This window comes from Phyllostomus hastatus, unplaced genomic scaffold (assembly GCF_019186645.2).
Source record: "Phyllostomus hastatus isolate PE091 unplaced genomic scaffold, TTU_PhHast_1.1 phas_contig_40, whole genome shotgun sequence".
Classification (NCBI taxonomy): Eukaryota; Metazoa; Chordata; class Mammalia; order Chiroptera; family Phyllostomidae; genus Phyllostomus; species Phyllostomus hastatus.
In genome coordinates, this window is record NW_025333872.1 from 82,616,901 (window position 1) to 82,638,031 (window position 21,131).

The window sequence follows — 21,131 nt, forward strand, 5'->3', positions numbered from 1 at the left end:
GTAAAAGGATATTTGAAGTGCTTTGTTAATACATTCTTAATATTTTATGTGAGCTTTAGCATACCACAAAGAGCTATCCTATGTCATGTGTACAGCACATAAAAAAAATCTAGTCTTAAAAGAAAAGGTATGAAATTTATCATTTGGATGTGTTTAAAATTAAGTTGGCATTTACAAATATACAAATATATTTTAAAGAAAATAATGGTGATGAACATTTAGAAGGCTCTCACAGAGAGGACATTTCTGAAACACAGTCTAATAACTTTTACAATTAACTACTTTTACATTTAAACATTTGATACTATGATACTTAAACATTTGATACTGTGAGATGTGTTAAGAGATACTACCTCCTCCATAAACTTTTGTTGAAGAAGCCTGGTACCTTAATACTGTAAATAAAAAGCTTCTATTTTCATTCTATTTTAGGCAATAGTTTGTAGGTAAGATTTAAGGGAAAGGATACATAGAGGAGCTACACACACATGCACACATGATACTTTTAACATATCATATATCTTCAATATGAATCTAGAATTGTAGTTATCAAGTTGTCTTTGTGTTAAAATAGGTTGATGACGACAAGGATATTTGAGAATCCCTTTATATGGTAGGGAAAGTGGGAAATGAGTTGATTCTACTCCCATTTCAGTTACCCCTGGTACATGAGGCTACAACAGGACTAAGAGTCAAGCCAGCTCAAGTAAAGGTTAGAATGATGAGGCATTCAATAATTGGATCGTAAAATATTGTCAATTAAGTCAGAGGAGACTCGAGGAATATTCATTTTTCACTTTAAAAATTTCTCATGACTGAAAAATTTCCTACAGAGTAACAAAGTAGGAAAAATATGTACTATAGTTTTTTTATATAAAAATACAATTCCTATTTTTTTTTTTTAGTTTTCAATTAAGAACTAGACTGTGGGGTGTGTATAACTTGAAAAAATATCTCAGCATCATTGGCAGCCACAGAGAAATCTGTTCTGCCTGTACAGGTTGGCTGATCACTATAAACAGTATGTATATAATGAAAATATAAGCAAAAGTTTTGTTTGTAAATGTAAAATTAAATACTATTTTAAACCTCTTTACTTTTTTGGCTAGAAATCTTTTTTCACATCAAAATAGTCTTTCTGGTTTACATATCAGTTAACTGCATGGATTTTTAGTGGGTGTTTCTGACATGCAAAAGGGAAGGAAAATAGAATATAAAAACAGCACCCCCCCACAGCACAATCTGAATATGCCTTTTAAGATGGTATGCTTTATGTCTCCTGTAAATTTATGATCAAATAATTTCATCAGCTAAAATTGCATTTCCCCCAATGGCAACACAGGTAATAGTTTGGGGTTAAAGCATAACAAATAGAAAAGGGCAGTTTTGTTATTACTTGAGTAAAGTGACTGCTTTAATAATCAAACTTGTAAGGAGTAGTCAGACTATAATTTGTGGCAACATTGGTTTATTGTCTTAATCCATTAAATTAGGTGTTATTTGTCTTAGATCTATGTTGGGAAGACAAAGAATGTGCAGTTGTTTCCTTATGTTTGTAATCTCATTGTAACCTCTCAGGGAGAGTAGCTATGCCATCTGCCAGGCTGGGTCAGGACCGTGGGCTGCCTGTAGGAAGGCTGCTAAACTTCTCTCTCAAAGACCTCACTGAAGGTGGCTCCTTGCCTTAGTGAATTGGTCTAAGCCCTCCATATGGAAGGCTCAGAAGTTTGATTCTGAACCTGTTGTAAAAATGGATCGATCTTTTAAAGGTAGATTTATCTGAGCTAATATTTGCTTGTTTGATCATACATATCTTTGATCATTCATACGCTCATTCATTCTCAGGGCCACGGCTGGTAATTATACTAGGTTTTGGGGTTACATTGGTAAGTTGGACAGTCCCTGTGCTCATGGACCTCATAGTCCATGATTTTCCTTTTACCACACTCACTGTATTTTCCAGACTGAGTCTAGCAACAGTCAGGTCCTACTCAGAAAGAGTCTCTTTTTCTAGAATGACTGTGTCTGCTGGTATCAGCGCAAAAGAGTTAAAGTTTAACACTTTAAACAACAATTCGATTTCTAAATTGCCAGGAAACACTTCATCATAAATTCCAAGTACTGTCAAGAGCTTGTACTTAAATAAAGTAGCTCAGTAGTCTCCTGGAGTCCTAGGTTAGTTTTTTTTATATTCTGGACCAAACTACCATGTTTTTTTTCTGGGCAACAGGTTTAAAATCTAAACATAAAGGTTTATTTTTCATAAAATATGTTTTGAATTTGACCTTCACAGGGAACATTCTAAGTGTCGTAATCAACAAGGTTTCAGGTACCTCTTTACAGAGAACTACTGTGATTATGTTTTTGTGGTTGGATTTTTCTGAACCCATTAGCTACATGGTAATGGAGTGGTGGAGTTAAGGTTTTGAGAATCATCACACTACCCGCTTACCAGAAATTCAATGAAAAACAAAGATGACTGATAGGTTTATGTTCTAGCACAGTATATTTTTGAAATGGTGTTTGTTCAACTCCCTAGAGGATACATCAAAGGGACTATGAAAATCCAGCTTTGATCAGCCAAGCCTTCTTATAATTAGACTCTGCAGCAAATGTTACAAGATCAAATGGAAGAGGCAAGTTTAGATATAGGCATGAGATAGGTCTCTTTTCGTTGAGCATAATGTGTATCCATGAATTGGTAAGAATGGACAGTAGAGAAATATCATTTTATAACTCCCTACGTTATATAAAAGTCTCCTGTTTATTCCTAATATCATTTGAAAGCAACTGTTAGTTCAGTGTGAATACAAAATGCACTTCAGTGACCAAATGACTTTCTTTCTGTACTTCAAAAACTTCATGCATCATGAGCAGAAGAATAATCCTGAAGTTTTCTTATCAGATATTTAGAGTTCATAGACATAAAAGAACTAGTTATCTCAAATTTACCTTCAGTTTTAATGGTAATATAGGCAATTTCATGTATCAAAAATATACTTTGATTAGTATTCCACAATGAATTTTTTAACGACTTTCCACTTAATTAGAGTAATCTAGAAAGTTCTGCCTTCCACACCTGTTAAGAAAAACATCATAATCTTTAAATTAGTCATTTTGCTGTGAATTGATGAGATATGATGAAAAACAACTATTATTTTTTCAATACAAGTAATTTTTTTCATACCCTGGTAGAAATACCAGGGTCTAAAGAGAGAACTAAGGGGAATCTAAAGCTGAGATATTAAATATGTGAACCAACATACCTAGCTCGTGACTTCAGTATTTTCTGCTACATCGCTGCAGTGTTTTTGTTCGGTTTTGTTTTTTACTAAGTGCCTATTGTTTCATTCAAGCATAAGACAATGAAATGACCAGATGTTGCAGGTAGAGCTCCTGTGACTGAAACTCTGATACACAGATTAGCACATAAAAGGTTTACCAAGGAGTATTCTTCCATCAACCTCAGTGGGGAAGTGAAGGGAGAATGGGGCAGAGGGAAGAGGGAGCAGCTGGGTTTCAACAGTCACCACCATCACCCAAGCAGATCCAGCCGGCAGCTCTGGTGCTGGGAGGCCTTTTTCAGAATTCTAGTTTGGGCAAAGAGCGTTGGGCATTGTACCCCTATTTTGGCCAGTCACTGGACGGGGGCTACCTCAGGAAGGGTGCATGACTTTGGGTGAGGTGTCTCTAATCAGCGGGCAGCAGCCTGCTGCGGGAGACTCAGCCGTGAGCTGTCGGTGCCACCCTGTCTCAGCGGAGAGAAGAGTCTGGTGCTGCGGGCAATCTGGTCAGCCTTCTGCAGAACCCGTTGGGTGCAACGTGCAGTTGAGTCGACTCTGACTCCTGGCGACTCTATGAATGAGTGATGTCCATCATGTCCTGTCCTCAGCGGGCCAGCTCAGCTCCTGTCGACTCATGCCTACGGCATCTTTCATGGAGTCCATCCATTTCATATTTGGTCCTCCTCTTTTTGTGGAGCCTCCTTTTTTCCCCGGCATCATGGTCTTTTCCAAAGAATTCTGCCTTCTATGATAGGCCCAAAATAGGACAACTTGAGTTCTATCATTTGTTTGTTTGTTTGTTTGCTCTAATGATGTTTCAAGTTTTATTTGCTTCAGGACCCACTTGTTTGCCTTTCTGGTGGTCCAGGGAACATGGAGAGCTTTACTCCAAAACCATATTTCAAATAAATTATTTTTTTCTATCAGTCTTCTTCACTGTCCAACTTTCATGTTTGTACATAGTAATTGGGAATACCAGTGTGCGGGTGATCTTAGCCTTGATCTTTAATGACATCTTTGCTCTGGGTGATCTTTCCTAATTCTTCCATTGCTTCCCTTCTGAGTCTCAGCCTTCTCCTGATTTTTTTTTTGGCTACAATCTTTGAATTAATGAACTGACCCAAATTAGACCACCAGTAATTAAATGACTATATTATTGTCATCCATTGTATAAGGCACTTCATATAAGGCTTCATTAACCCATGCAGTCACCACAAGTAAAGGAGGTGATGTCTTCCCTTTTCTAAGAAGAAATAGAGGTTTAAAGGGGTTGAAAAATGTGCCTGAGGTCGCAGGCCAATGGCAAGTCTCCCTGCTTTCAAAGCTTGTGAATTTTTTCATGTTACTTCTTACAGTAAGAAAGATAGTGGAGTGGATTATCTAAACTCTAAGATTCCTTAAAATACTTTTGATTCTGGGGAACATGTGAAGATTAAATTAATTGTCATTATTAATACCATGACCACTTATACATACTACCACCATTAGAAATAGATTTAGCAAGTAATTACTGACTAAACCAAGTTATACGTGATCCCCTACTATCAGAAGTGTATATATAGACTAGATGACACAAGCAAAGTCATTCATTACAATGATGTACTGAAACCTCAGTTTTCTCATCAGTAAAATAGCGGTAACACTATACGGTGTGAGGTTATAAGGATTTAATTTAGTTGTACATGACTCAAGACACCTTAGGCTCTCTCAGATTTATTTCCTATGCTTAAATTTAATGTAAGCATCTACATAGAGAATGTGTGCTTCTAAAATTGTGAAACAGAAACTATTTTTATTTTGATTATTGTATTGATGTATTTATTTAGAGAGGAAGGGAGGAAGAAAGAGAGAGGGAGAAACACTGATGCAAGAGAGCGACATCAATCGGTTGCCTCTTACATGCACCCTGACTGGGGACTGAGCCCGCAACCCCATCACATGCCCTGACCTGGAGTCAAAATCTCGACCTTTCGGTCTGCAGACTGACCCCCAACCACCTGAGACACACCAGCCAACCTCATTTTGATTTTAATTCACAGTGTTCTCTTGGACGAGGTGATGGGTATCTCAGGCATGTCGGTTGGCATCCCTGGGCCTTAACTTCCACATCTGTAAAGTGAAGGGCACGAAGTGAGTGAGCTAGAAGGTTTCCACAAGCAGTAATATCCTACTCAGTGTTATTGATGACAGAGATAGGGTGGTGCAAGATGAAGAAACAACGCATAGAACAATGACTGGTCTTAAGGGCAATGACCCTCCTAGGTCAGGAAGTTATGGCACCTCTGCTGGGGCTTCTTGTTTTCCCTGAAGTAAATCATTTCCTCTTTGGTACTTACAACACATGCCTTATATGCAGTGCGTGCTGAGTGAGTATAGATTGACTAGAGTGAAGCAAGCATATTATATGAAATCAAATACAATCTCAGTTTAGAATGGAATTCAGTTTAACTTCTATCCTGACAAGGAAGAAACAAACAACTTGGTGTTCTTCTGCCACATAAAAATCCTGACTATTTAAAAAATATCATCTTGAAATACACATATTGAAAACCTATATTAAATTATATATCTCGGTGTTGTATGTATTTTGAGGTATAAAGCGTGTGTGTGTCCTTTTCCCTCAGTTTCTGGGTCTTTGAGTGGTGAATCTTTGCCATGTATAACACTGGGCACTGGAGATCTCAAAGTGAGTCAGGGAGACAATGCTCCCTAACCCGGTGGAGGTTGCCTGTATATTTATCATATGTGCATCCAGAAGGCACACACATTACATGTGTACATGTAGAATTCCAACTTTGTTTATTCCTTACTTTTTAACCTGGCCCATCTTATGATTTTTTTGGTATTTAATTGAGAAGAAAATATCTGGCAAAGAAAGCAAGGAAATAAAATTAGGTGAAGAGTGCCAAGGAAAATAGTCTTAAATTTCAGAGGGTATACCACAAGATTTTCAGATATCTACCACTCCCACCAACAAAAAAAAAAAAGAAGAAGAAGAAAAAAAGGAGCAAAACACCACCCAAAACTTTTTCTGTGTCAGATACAGGAAGCCTGTAGCTTGTGTACTGGCACTACACAATGCCAAAGTATGAACTCAAGATAAGTGGGCCATCTTAGAGATACCTACATTTTTTTGGTCTCTACTTCCGTTTTTATTGGATATAACCCAAAGATTCAAAGGAAGAAACAGACTGCAAAGGGCTCCCACCCAAGCTATGTCCAAAATGTATTTTATTTTATTTCTCTGCGTTTCTTACCATCAGCTATTAAAGGATGTTGAGAGGAGAATGTGATAGTTTAATCTGCCACCATGCTATTCCTATTATGTCTAACATGGTGATTTTAATCACAACTCATATCAAACATTCTTAGTGTAGCATGTTTCCCCCCAGCCTTTCCCTAAAATCCCGGATCAAATCAACTGAGCATTGGCATTATGTTTTCTTTAAAAAATGTTTTAATCCACCAAAGGCAGAAAAAGGATCCGCACGTTAGTATTATTTGGGTTTGTACCAAGTGGAATGCATACGTTTTGCTATGCTTTCTCATTAAAATTTTATTAACATTAACTTTTGTCTCTATTAGTGGTCTTGATAAGAAAGTTACCCTAACGTGTGAGGTTTTTTAACTAAAGCCCTTTTTTTTTTAGATTTCTGCAAAGGGAGTGCCCCAGAAGGCAGATGTACATCTTCTTCCATGGCTTCTACATCACGTGAAGTCATGTGAAAAAAAGTCAGACTGTGAATTGAAAGGCTGTACCTAAAAATGATGTCATGAAGCAGATTGATAGAACGAAGCAGGGTATAGTGCTGCCTTTGTCTCTTGCTTCGGCAGCCCAAATCTAATTGTTGAATAATGTGCTTGGGAGGACAGTGGTGTCTTTCACTGAACTGCTGTGCAGAAAGTTCCAGCCAGGGCCGTGTGCTATTTCCAGTCAAGTGTATGGGGGGTTTACATGCTGAGACCAGCTGTAAAGATGTTGGCATTGGAGCAACTCCGGAGCCAGTTCAAATAGAAACTTAGGTCTGCGTCCAAAAGAGCTTCTGTGAACTATAGGTGTTTAATTTTCAGCTCTCCTGCGAGCGCATGTTTAAATATAGTAAACTGAAATAAAAAGATAGGTTGTCCTTTAAGGTTTTGCTTTTCTTACAGTTTGTGAAAGGGGGCTTTGCTGTGTCTGAGTCGGTCAGGACAAGATATGATCCTCACTTTGCCAGCCATACATCGCCTTAATCACTCAGGACATTATGTTTTGGTCAAGAGCTTTGGCCTGCGTTTTAAGCAGTGTCATACATGTGTTTCTGACTCTGTTTGTTATAAGACAAATAGGAAACAAGGAACTTCATCTATCTGCCTTGCCTACTTTTGAATCATGACTTAGTTTTATAGAAATCTGTAAAGCATCATAAAATAATACCCATAAAAATGATGTGTTACAGAAAAATGTTGGTAATTTAAAAACCTTTCTTTCAGGCAAAATCACACACATGTATAAACTATTAATGTCATTTTTATGAGCAAATGTTAACTTCTATTAAAATTTCAATGAACTGTTTTTCGGCCCATTTTGCATAGCGAAGCTAGCAGCGGCCCTTTCGGTCAGAACAGTACCATATTGGCTGGGTCCTTCAGAAAAATGCCTCATGTCTTGATCATCCTAAAAACTGAAAGTCAGCTGATTCTACTGGGGGGAGAAAAAAATCATTTTATCTCCCTGAGTAGATTCAACTCAAATTATCTTAGCAAATAACTCAGAAAGATCTGATCTCCAAATATCTTCTTCTTACTTTAATTCATTATTAAAGAAGCCAGAAACCTAAAGTTCTCACCTTTTCTTGGCTGAGTTTTGATGCCAAAATGGTACATCATCTTCCCACCATAAACCCTTCCCTAAGAAAGTGATGTGTGTGTGTGTCTAAAGCTGTGTATTTATACTAGATCCCAGATTGCCATTGTTTGAAATTTCCCTTTCAGATTGTATGGTTTTGGGGGTTTTTTTTTGTAAGTTGGACCTTCCTATGTAATTTCAGTAATCACTGGGGCTCAGTGTACCTGTTCACCAGTGTTATTTTGATGAGGAGCAGGTTGACTGCCCTGGCTGGGCAGCGCAGGTAGAGTGTCATCCATATACGCCAAAGTTGTGGGTTTGATTTCTGGGCGGGGCACACACAAGAATCAACCAATGAACACATAACTAAGTGGAACAACAATTGATGTCTCTCTCTCTCTCTCTCTCTCTTTCTCTCCCTCTCAAATTAATAAAAAAGAAGAGTGGGGTGACTGAATTATGCTTTATACAGCTTGTATTGGACCAGAATAGAATTATACCTATTATTATTTCAACATAACTTCTTAGATATTACCCTACAGAACTTTCCTGGGTGATGCTTTCACTGGGATCATGAAAAGAATCTTTCCCTCAAACACTGCAAAGCTGAATGGGAAACCAGAAGATACAAACCATTTTACAGAATTTTTGAATGATCTTCCAGCTCCCTCAACAGTGACGAGGCAGATGTTGGCAGCCGAGGCAGCCTGCCCTCTCCAACGACAGTGAGGTTTGCCCTAGCTCAGACCTCTGGGGCATGGACAGGCTTCTGCTGTAGGCTCTGCGCCTCCAGTGGGAAGCGCACTGCACTGTTTGCTCCGTGGGCCACCCAGCCCGCCCCCTCCTTCTGGTTTGGCTTTCTCGGGGACCTGCCTGCAGGTGTGATCTTACTCACCCACCTATAACAAGTCACTGTCCCATTTTTCTGAAGTTTAAAAATAGAACGGGCTAAAAGGAGACTGTAAGCAAGTCAATTTTTATACTATCCCGGAAACTTATAATTATAAAGTTTGGTGAACTTCATGAACTTTTCCAAGTGTGTTTTTGCTGCAGACTTGTGATTGATGTGGAGGATCCCTGGGGCAGAGATGAAGCCGTTGAAACGTGGAGAAGTTGCCCTGATGTACCTAGGCTCTGTAGACTTAATACCAACATCACCCCATCTCCATCCCTGGGTGATTTGACATTAGATCAACATTTTGGTAATGATGTGGCCAGCTGAAATTCCGCCTTGCTTTTCAATACGTGTGTTAACTTTATAAAAGTTAACTATGTTTTCTCTTGTACAGTAAGCTGGTAGGCCTCAAGAACACACTCAAGCAGCTACATTAAGTAGAAAGGGGGTGCTTTTTTTCCTGATGTAACCACACTCTAAATCTTCACAATCTGTCACAGCTAGCTCTGTAATTCTAAGCCAGCAATATTCAAAATAGCACAATAAGGACTGTTAGGAAGATGTGGAAATTTTCTTGAGTAGTCGGAATATGTCCCAGAAGCCAGGATGTTTGCTGACCATTAGCTCTAATTTCATTCGATCCGTATTGGCTGGCTGATGGCCTCCAAGTGGACAAATGAATACAAATAGACCGAGATTCATGACTCCTCGGAAAGACCATCTTGTCTCAGAATCTTGCAAACTATATGTCAGCACACTCTTTCCCTGAGGGAGGCGTCAGTTGTCTTTATGACCCTGTTGGAAGCTTCTTCCTAGTAAAGGGACCAACTGAAGCTCTGTTGTGTGTAAAGACCTGAACCTAACACCCAGGGTTTTTAGGGTTTTAGAAACAAATCGGGCGTTTCTTTCAGATGTGGAAACCAGGGCCTCGATGCCTAGTGACAATCTCAGAGTCACATGGTTGGTTAATGGAAGAGCCAAGACTGGAACCCACCGGGATCCACGTGACATATGGCCAGATATTCACGTAAACACAGCCATTTCAAGAGGAAGGCAATTTACGCTGCTCTCATCTGGCACAAAGTTATCACTCACTAAAGGCTCACTGCTCTTTCTCCATACTGCGAACAATATGTTTCATAAGTTTATATGGCTTGTATTCAAATTTTAAAGGAAATAACTTGAAAGGCATAATTTTAGATCTGGAAAGCATCTTGAAAGGGTTTAGCTTTGTAAGCAAAGGACAGTCACTGTCCTTGACACAGTGACTTTCTTTGCAACAATAACAAAATATTTTTGCTTAGCTAGATTATGTGATTTAGATAAAAAAGAGACTAAAAGAAATCTTTTTCAAGTTCAATTTCAGAGTTTGCTGGACAACGCTTAAGATTATCTATTTCTCTCTCACACACTAATTAATATATTATACTTGAGATCTATGTGTAAACATACATAGTTTAGCATTATATAAATTTTAACATGTAAATATTTTGAAAAGTAATTCTAGTGATGAATTAACTTAAGGCAATTACACAACATATTTAAGCAAGCTATATATGTTATGGAAAGTTTTATTGAGAAAATATTTCTATTTTTAAAAACCTGTATTATGGAGATTTTACATCAGAGCTGTCTTATTACTAAGATGTTAACATAAGAAGTATTCCTTAAAGGACAAAATTATGCCAGTTGCATCTATAATTTGCTCTGCTCCAACCCTGGACTATTTAAACTACTTCCATTTCTGTGTACAAACCTGAGTGGGTTTTTTAATGCCCTCAAATTAAAGGCTTATTTGGAAAATTTGAGCTCAGATGCACACTTATCCTGTTACTGCCACCTTCTTCCCAGTATATTCTCCCAACCTATTGGGAGGGCAAGTTGTTAAAACCAAAGCTGGTTCTAACTATTAATTTCAGGTTCTTCACCTGTACCGCATAACATGGAATAAATTGGAAGCAATAACCTTCACTGACTTTTCAAATTTGTTTTACTCCTACCTCCCGTCCCCACCCACTGGTAACCATATGTGAAGGTACCTCAAAGAAAACTGAAAATGGATAGAAGTAAAGGCCCAGAAAACTGAATGAATGAGTGAGTGAATGAGCACACTGAAGCATGGCAAACATGCTCTGCTATCCAATAACAGCCATAATCACAACAACACTAAAAACTAATATTTTTTAACATCTTACTGTAAGTCAAACATACCCCTAGTGCTTTATGTGAATAGTTCATGTGCTCAGAAAGTTCGTGATGCACTGTTTAGCCAGTAACGTCGTCACTGCCTTCATGGGTATTAGAGCTACAATTAGCTTTTATTAGGATAATACATTCTCCACTTATGTTGACAATATTTAGCAATATTTTTCTGGCTAATGCCAAGAAAAACCAAAACCAGTTTTACCCCACAATGTTGCCTAGATAGTCCATTTGTATAGATCTTCTGTGACATTCTCGAGTGGCATGAACGTGAGGTGAGTGTTCTTTATAGTGTCCTCGGTTTTTCTGTAGGGGTCATGAAACATGCAAGATCAAAGTTAAGACAGATCTTCAGTGAACTCTAGGTTGGTCACTTCGCTGCTTTTATGTTTTCCCATCAACAGTTAGGCTTTGCTTCAGTGCGTCCTTGGGAGATTAATCTTCCCTACCACTGTGACAGCTATTTTCTTTCCACAAACAAGCTGTCATGGCAGCTTGCTGTCTTTTGTCTTTCTTCTTGTCATCTTTGAAGTCCTTTGAGTTTGGCTGTGGTGACTCTCACAAGGGTCTTTGTTCACTGGTAGTTTTGTGTTGTTTATGTATAAAAAGGGCGAGGTTTTTAAAAATGTCTGTGCCAAACACAAATCTGATTGTTTTACTTTCCTATAATTAAAACCTTTTTTATTTTCACTACTGCTCTTATTAAAATTCTTCATTTTCTTAAGCATGGTTTGCAGAACCCAGCAGAACCTCATCTCTGCCTCCCTTGCCATTTTTATCTCTTATTTTCTCCCCACTTTGCACACTGCGCTTCAACTGATATGAACTCAAGTTGCTTGAACACTCTGTGTTCTCTCTCACCTGCACGACTTTGCATCCACTGAACCTACTGCCCAGGACACTGTTGTTTTTTTGCTCATCTGCCTCCCCTCTTGGTTGGCCCACTTCTATGCTGCATATTTAGGTCTCTGTTCCCTTCTCCTCTGCTAGAAATGGTACCATTTCTAGGGAGTTTAAATCTAGATTATCACACTCATCTTCCTGCTCTATCCAGCAATTTTCACATTGCATCATCACTATCTACTTATTTATCTGTATTTACAATAATGCATATATTCCTTAAAGTCAGAGATTATAGCTTATCCATGACCATGTTCTCAGCACCCATTACAGTGCCCAGCACGTACATGCTTAATAAGTATTTATTAAGTGAATGAATGTGGGGGATGCTAAGAGATGGGTTAGAAAGTATGAAGAGGGCAGATGTGGAGTACTGTATGTGTCATTCAAACAAAGCTCATCTTATTTGATCCCAGAGAAAATTTTGAGTTACACAAAACATACTCTTAGACTTATATTTTCATTTTCATAGATGTTTCTTGCAGTGACGTGGAGGGTGAGTTGGAGGTGACAAGACTACTGACAGAGAGAGGAGTTACTGAGCCTTTTGTCCAAGAGAGAAGAGATGAGAACCGTAAACTAAGTGGCCATGGGGATGGGGTGAGGGAATAAATTAAATGGCTGTGAATAAAGTAAATATCGTTAACTCTTGACAAACTATTTCAAATGCTGTGGGATAAAGAAGAGAAAAAGGCAGCTCAGAGTCCCAGCTTGGCGTTTTCTTATACTACTAACAATTATGAAGTGTATAAAAAGTCAAATTATTTGAGGAGTGGTATTTGGACTGAGGGACCCAGCTGGTATCCAAGTGGGGATGTCAAGCCGACATTCACAAGTGTGGGTATAAAGCGTCGTCAGTATTTGAACATAACAAAGGCCCGAGTCCGGATGAGATCACCACGAGAGAACGAGTGTAGAGAGACGAACACTGAAGAGAGCCCCAGAAAGTATGGGCTTGAGGCACACTTGGTTGTAGGGAGCAGCAACCCACTGAAGCTGGATCAAGTCAACAAGTGGGATGGTAGGTATAATAAGGGTTCTTGTGATAGAACCCAAAGACAAGCTACAAAGAACAGCCCCTCCCATTAATTACTAGACATGGGATGTGTAGAATTGAAGACTTTGTGCTTCCCAAGCCTGTTTCCTCTCATCTCTCTGTTCTGTACCTTTTCTCTTGCTTGCTCTCTCTTTGTCTACCCATCAGTGTTCTTGGCAAGTAGCCAAGGCATCTTTTACCTTTGACTGTGTATAATTTCATCATTGCATTGTTCACCATTCTCTGAATATATTATCTGTAATTCTGACTTCAGAGTCTCAAAGAGAGAATCTGACCAAGTAACCAGAGGTCGTGGCATGACTATGACTGCAGGAGATGCAAGCGGGGAGCAGGTCTTGGGGGAAGCTGTATGTGTGAATATGGGGAATAGTTTCTGTAGTACATTGTTATTTAAAGGAGCACATCTCAGGTTTTAATGTGCCTGTGAATCACCAGAGAATCTTGTTAAAATACGGATTTTGGATGGTACATCTGGGTGATTTTGCATGCTGACTAGTCTCCCAACAGGAGGTGCTGCTGCTGCTGCTCAAAGGGCCATACTTGGAATAGCAAGTTTTTTAGGACAGTAGAGCAGAGAGGGCAGAGTAAGGGCAGGTGGAGAAAAAGGAGACGGTAGGAACTGTGGAGGATAAGCCAAGGAATCAGGGATTGTTTGGAGCCATTGGATGTTGTAGAGCGTGAGTGAGATGAAATTGGAAGCCTCATTAGTGTAAATAATGTCCACAGTTTTGTGAATTCTTTTCTCTAGTGCTTAGAAGCCTATGCATGACACAGCAAGAAGATCCATGGCGGGCTTCAGGCAGAGTTGGGGAGTTACCTTACAGGAATATGGAAAGGGAATAAGAGACTTGACTATATTCACCAGAAGGCAGATTACATGGAGAGACCAGGCAGCTTAGGTTGTTTCAAATTATACATTGCCTTTAGACTATTTTGTTTCATTTTTTAATACTGGAGAAAGATTTCAATTATTGCATAAGAGAGAACAGTTTCCCATGAAAATGTGTGTGGGTGGCATGCATGGGCACACACGTGTGCATGTGTGTTTAATCCTCTTGCCAGGAATATCTATCAATATTGCAAGCAGACTCTACACAGGCTTACAAGAGTTCACTTGTTTGGATCGTCTGAGAGTATTACCTTTGGCGTTACATGGGGAATGTTCTCATGCCATGCTGATTACGGAAAGACAGGACTCAATGTTTACCCATTAGCGACCCTACAGAAGACAGAAGGGTGAGGGTGTGGTGCATGTGAATTTCTTTGGAGATTCAAAAAATTGTCAAGCTTAAAGGTGCCTCATCAAGGAAACTTTAATTCAGCTTCTTGTTAGTTTTTTTTCTAAACTATGTCAAACTTTATTAAGTGATTGAAGTAAAGTGGTAGTTTCATATTCAGGGTGCTTCCAAAGAACATTTTGAGGTGGAAACATTACAGAGGGAAACCAAACAATTTTCTGGTTAACTCTGGGGAAACTAGAGTTCTGGGAATAAAGCGGTGTCCCTGCTTGGCTGCAGGAAGTCCCAGCAGGACCCATGTATCCCTGGACTAAGCGCGGCCCTCCCAGCATGGAGATGCTGCAGTGAGTGCAGAGCTTGAAGAGGAGCAGTGAGGGAGGCTGGTGATGCTCGCCAAGCCGATCACATTAACAGAGTCACAGATCTGTCGTGAATTGCAAATTCACAGCCAGATTGCCTCCAGATTCCTTGCCATCCTGAAATAATCTTCGTAGAGCCTGAAATCCCTTAAATATAAATACTTATTTTGGTGAAGTTGTTCAGTCCTCCATACTATCAGTCATTTGATACATTCCTGCATCTAAAGTAGTATTTGTAGTTTACAGTTCAACGATGTCTCATCAGCAGCATTTTACCCGATCTGGAGAATTGGCGTGTGTCTGCCCTGACTTTGCAGCCATGTAGGCATTAGAACTGGTCCTAGAACTCTCGACTGTTGGCCCTTGCATTGAATCTTCTGAAACGCCCAAAGCTGCTAAATATTTTTAAACCTTCTAAAACAAATGACAGACTCTTCATTCATTAGACTTTAATAGAGTCACATAGATAATTCAAAAAGGACTTTAGATGCAAGCTGAGCAGTAACTTAAGCTACATGTTCTGAAAATGATTTTCACTGACTAGTGTTTCCAACAGATTCATTAGTGACAGTTTTACAGGCATTCAAATAATGAACAAGATTTCATTCCAATGCATTCATTTTGTTCACCATTTAATACAGAATAAGAAAAGCATTCATTTCATCTAAAGATCTGTATTGAAAGCAGCTAAAATTGATCTCTTGATTTGAGGTATCTCTTGGGATCTGAAAATCCTATTTTTGGAAGATTTTAAAGAACATCATATTTGATTCAAAGAGAAGTACTTGCAGCTAGTATGGAGTAAAAATTCAAATCTCTGAAATTAAAAGCCCAATATGATAATGGTTATTGAATCTATATCTAAGTGTTGTTTATAAATGAAGGTAGGGTCTAGCATGACTGGGACATTTTCCATTTTAGGTTTGAGTTTCTTTGAGAAATAAGTTTTGTGAAAGTATGCATGAGTAAGTTCTTGCCAGATATTCACAAGCACAGGCAAGCGGGTGGGATTTGTTTTGTTGTTTAGATTGCCTGAAAACTTTGCTTTTATAAATTATAAGTGTGAATATGTTACTCTATCTGTCTTGGAGAATATCTCCCACCAGATGCTTCGAGTTGGGTAATTTTCAGAAGATATGTTAACTCTGGTTTACCAAGGCTTCATGCAGCGGCTGCTTCGGTAGCCATCTTTCTAAGTGGCCCTGCCTTTATGAGAAAACAAATTCATATCTTAATGAACTCACTGATAATAGTGTAGGAATCAATTAACAGTAACATTTTATTTCTACAAATGGGAAAATTCTAAGCACTATATTTTAGACTCCCTAACATTCTTCACTAAAGTATTTTAAAATTAGTCTCTTAAAACATATTAATTTAAGGGTGATTACACTATGTTTAACAAATTGCCCTGTGGGAAAAAAATGTCTCTTAAGACAGTACTTGGGCTTACCACTTTGCCATGTCTATTGTTAATTTCAGACAGATCCTAGACTTAATTTCAGAAGAGCTGGTTTGACTCTTGGTCTCACTATTAATTAGATGTGCAACTTTGGGCAAATTAATCTATATTAGCTTTATTTGTTTCATTTGAATATGGAGGCAAAACTAATTCTCAGGGTTATTGATGTCAAATGAGATAATACATGTGAAAGCCCTTTAACATGAATTGATCTATAAATATAATGAACATGATGATACTCTGCCTAGTTTGACATTTATTCCAGTTAAGATACTGACTATTTAGTAGCACTGTCTCTAAATGCTGTCTAGCTACTATGCGTTAAATGCCTTCGATGAATATTATGGGTGTCTTCTCATTGAAGCACAGAGTTTTATGTTACAGTAATGGTTGATGATAGCCAACACTTAAATACTGCTAACTCGGCACCCACACAGCTCCCATGTAATCTTAACCCATGTAATCTTCCCAATAAATCTGGGAGACAGGTGCTGGCATTGCCACCGGTGTAAAATTGGGGAAACTGAGGCACAGAACCATGAACTTGTTCAAAATTACAGTCAGTGTTACCAGTCAAACTAAATTTTCCCACACCTTTCACTCAATTCTTAGGGCAGACTTTGGCAAAAACAACACACCATGAGAAAGAATATCATGAGTATCCCTTGGTCTTGGATGTAGGAAACGTTGCTCTTTTTGGGAAAATGATGCTGCCTGCACACACGCCGGGATGACACAAAGAGTGCATCTCGTTTTCCTTTCTGGTTTTCTTTGTCATCTTTAGTGCATAGTGCTGGATGGGTTAGTGCCGATTCATGGGCAGTAGCGGGAAGCTAACCGAATCGGAGAGGTCCATCCATCTGAGGCCCGTGCTATGAGTGAAGTAATTGAAAGGAAGAGCCCCAACCCCATCTAAACAGATATTGCAGAACTCACACACCCCTTATCTTTTTATTTAGATTTAGATTTTGTTTGAATTAGGTTCATATACTGTACTTCGTCATTTTCACTTTAGGCACTTCCCATTCATTTAAACTAATTTTTTCATAAAGTTAACTAGGTTTTTAATTTTCTTTTTATTGTTGACATTATTACAGATGTCTCCATTTTCCCCTCTTTGCCCACCTCCACCCAGCCCTTGTCTTCCCCTTCCCTCTGGCCATCACCACACTGTTGTCTGTGTCTGTGGGTTGTGCATACGAGGGGAGACCCCCCAAAAGCCAGAATTATCCTCTGGAGGGTGGGCCTTTTGTAGCACAGGCTTCCCTGCTAGGTGAGTGTTCTAGGAACTCATATACATCAGTGTACCAGTTGGCATTGTCATAAGAGGCTGTTTGCCTTCAGTGAATCTTTTTGAAGACGTTTTCAGTGCCTTTGCCCATTTCATGATGGGTGATATCTGAGTGCACCTTCCCACACTACACTGAGCATTCAGCAGTTTTTGACCAAAAACACATGGCCCTCGTACCTGCCCCACCCTCCCTATTCACTCAATCTCATCCCAAGTGACTCTTTTTTTGTTTCTCCCATGGGAAAAAAAAAAGTCTTCAAAGGGAAATGTTTTGCAGACATGGAAGAGGTGAAACAAAAAACAGCAAAAGCACTAAAAGGCATCCAAACTGACGAGTTCAAAAACTGTTTTGAGTGGTGGGAAAAAAGTCTCAATTACGTGTATTGCATCAAATAGAGACTACTTGGAAGGTGACTGAAGTTTCAACATGTAAGAATAAATACACATTTTTTAATAAATAAATCCCAGGTTTCCTGGGTCTCCCTTTGTATATAACCCATTTTATAGAAGGTCTTTTATGTGTCAGGGGCGCTACAAGGAGTAAGATGGGGAGTGTGGCAGTGCACGCTATCTGCTTGTTGAGCGTAGAGACTAGAGGGAAAAGAAACACGATAAGCACACAATCTCACAGATGGAAGTAACGCACCACTCTGGACAGTGCTACAGAGGAGAGGGGCACGACAGCCGGGGGCAGTTGAGAGGGGGGCATTGGGCGAACCCTTGACGATCATAAACTGTTTTCTCCTGGCTGTCTTCAGGCCTCTACGAGGTGTTGGAGGCTCAGGGAAGCAGAACAGAAGGAGAGCACATTAGAAAGAACTGATGGGGAACAGAGTTGGCAAGGCAGTGCATGACACAAAACCAGTGCACAACACAAAACAGTGAAGGACCCCAAACCAGTGCATGACACAAAACCAGTGCAGGACACAAACAGTGCACAACACAAAACCAGTGCACGACACAAAACTAGTGCAGGACACAAACAGTGCATGACACTAGGTGGTCACAGGGAATAGTAAAAAGCAAAACTTAATTCAAGTAGCATAACACATATGTCCTTGAATATATCACTATATATAGAAGAATAATATTTGTTGTAACTACCATTTTCAAGAAAATGCATGTTACTGCATTTTCATTGCACTCAATTTCGTGAAAAGGGGAGGAACACAACAAATTTAGAGTGATTTATAGTAACATGGTAAAAGGACTTTATTGTTTGAAAATATATATGTCAGTTTTATGGCAATTTCTTTATCCAGAATGCTGGATAAATGAGATTACTGTCTATATTTACACGAATATTTAGAAGCAGTATGAATGTAATTACAAAAGCATTACTAGCTGGGAAAACAGTGGACCTTGGTTTCTGGTTCTACCTGATAACCAAAGCCTGGATAAGTAATAATTGAGAAGTAATTGACTGCTTTACTTTTCCTCTACTTCTTATTACCATTTGTCATTATAATATGTGTTTATCTTTGTGTCCAAAATAGCAATGTAAGAATCATTCAGAGACTTAATCTTCCCTGTTTGTTGGTATATACTAACTATACCAGGCACTCAATAAGTATTCACTGAATGAATGCACAAATGAGATCATCACACAAGTATATAATTACACGCTGTAAAAAACCAATGTGATACATGAAAGTACTTTCAAAACTATCGGTATTCCACACATGCAGGGTGATACTATTTTTTTGAATTTTAGAAAAGATTGCAAACTGCCAGGAGATAACGTGTTAATTTTTGTTTGTATTGGTTGCTTTCTTTCTCTTTTTTAATTTTTTTCAATTACAATCGACATTCAATATTATCTTGCATTAGTTTCAGGTGTACTGCACAGTGGGTAGACATTTATATAATTCGTGACGTGATATCCCAATAATTCTAGTACCACCTGGCTCCATACATGGTTATTGCAATATCACTGCCTGTATTCTCTACGCTGTACTTTATATCCCTGTGACTGTTTTGTAACTACCGATTTGTACTTCTCAATCCCTTCGTCTTCTTCAGTGATCCCCTCAACTCCTCCCACCTGGCAACCCTCAGTTTATTCTCTGTGTCAATGAGTTTGTTTCTGTTTTGTTTGTTTATTTTGCTCTTTATATTCCACATGTAAGCACAATCATATGGTATTTGTCTTTCTCTGTCTGACTTCTTTCACTGAGTGTAATACCCTCTAGGTCCACCCATGTTGTCTCAAATGGTAAGATTTCATTCTTTTCTTATATCGGACTGTATATATGCACCACAACTTCTTTATCCGATTGTCTATTGATGGGGAAGAGGGAACACTGGCTACCTGTAGGTAGGAATGCAAATTGGTGCAGCCGCTATGGAAGTCCCTCAAAAAATTAAAAGTAGAACTACTTTATGACCCAGCAATTCCATGTCTGGTTGCTTTCTCTTTAAACATTTGCTTGCTAAGTGTTTCTCTTTCTTTTTAGTCATGGTTTAAAATAGAGTTGTACTTGTATGGTTCTGTAATCCCCTCGAACCCAGTTCAGTTACTCCAGAGATTCTTAGCTGAGGCCAGTGAAGATTTGTGAAATCCGTTGTTGCCTCCTGAGGCCTCATGCACTCTCCATAAATGTATGCCAAGTGTCATGGACTCTGTGCATTTCACTGGAAAGAGTTCCCATAACTTTCATCAGATTCCCAAAGGATATGAGCCCCCTACCCCAAGTTTAAGAATAGTTGCTTTGAAATTTTGTATTTTTGTTTTACCATTTGTTGCTGTATCAGTGCGTCTTTTTCTTTGAGATGTTTTTATTTTCCTTTTAATTTTCTTGATGATATTTTGGTATTTTAAAATGTTTACAGTTTGTCCGCAGTATGTGATATTTTTGGATTCTTATACGCCTCTGATCCCAGCCCTTCTCTCTGTCTCTCTTTTGTCTGGCCAACAGTGTGGGGATGTGCCAACTGCAGGCTCGTGCTGTCCAACCCTTCTGGGACCTTCACTTCTCCGTGCTACCCCAATGACTACCCTAACGTCCAGTCTTGCATGTGGACCCTCCGGGCCCCCACCGGCTACGTCATTCAGATAACGTTTAATGACTTCGACATTGAAGAAGCTCCCAATTGCATTTATGACTATTTATCCCTGGATAATGGAGAAAGCCAGACTAAATTTTGTGGAGCAACGGCCAAAGGCCTATCATTTAACTCAAGTGTGAATGAGATGCATGTGTCCTTTTCAAGTGACTTTAGCATCCAGAAGAAAGGTTTCAATGCCAGCTACATCCGAGGTATGTAAACCAAAGACCGTGCCAAGCTTCTGCTTTCATTTAACATGTTCTGCAATAAACACGGGACCAGCAGACAGAGCTGTGATCTTTTATGTGCATGTGAATGATTAGGATTAGAATTTAAGGGCAAGAATATGTTAATTTTCTCTGAGTATTCTCATTAGCAGTATACAGCTACCAGATCCAAAATCTGGTTACAGTAGAGCTGAATTCTTTTATATTGTTTGTATGCAGAACATTTAAAGGCTACTTGGAAGATACTAGATATTCCACAGCTAATGATTAAAATCTGTCATTTTAGCATCTCTCCATTGGATGTTTAAAACATTTCTATTTAGAAATCATTTTATTTTAG

The 21,131-nt window shown here is 38.9% G+C and overlaps 1 protein-coding gene across 9 annotated transcripts in view; it reads left to right on the forward strand.

The window, feature by feature from the left end:
- Positions 1-21,131, forward strand: part of ADGRG6 (adhesion G protein-coupled receptor G6) — a 132,675-nt gene that overhangs the window by 43,079 nt on the left and 68,465 nt on the right. For all 9 annotated transcript variants that reach the window (XM_045843308.1, XM_045843311.1, XM_045843309.1 and 6 more), the window contains exon 3: positions 20,435-20,776. In XM_045843308.1, coding sequence (XP_045699264.1) covers positions 20,435-20,776 — 342 coding nt within the window. The remainder of the gene's footprint in view (positions 1-20,434; positions 20,777-21,131) is intronic.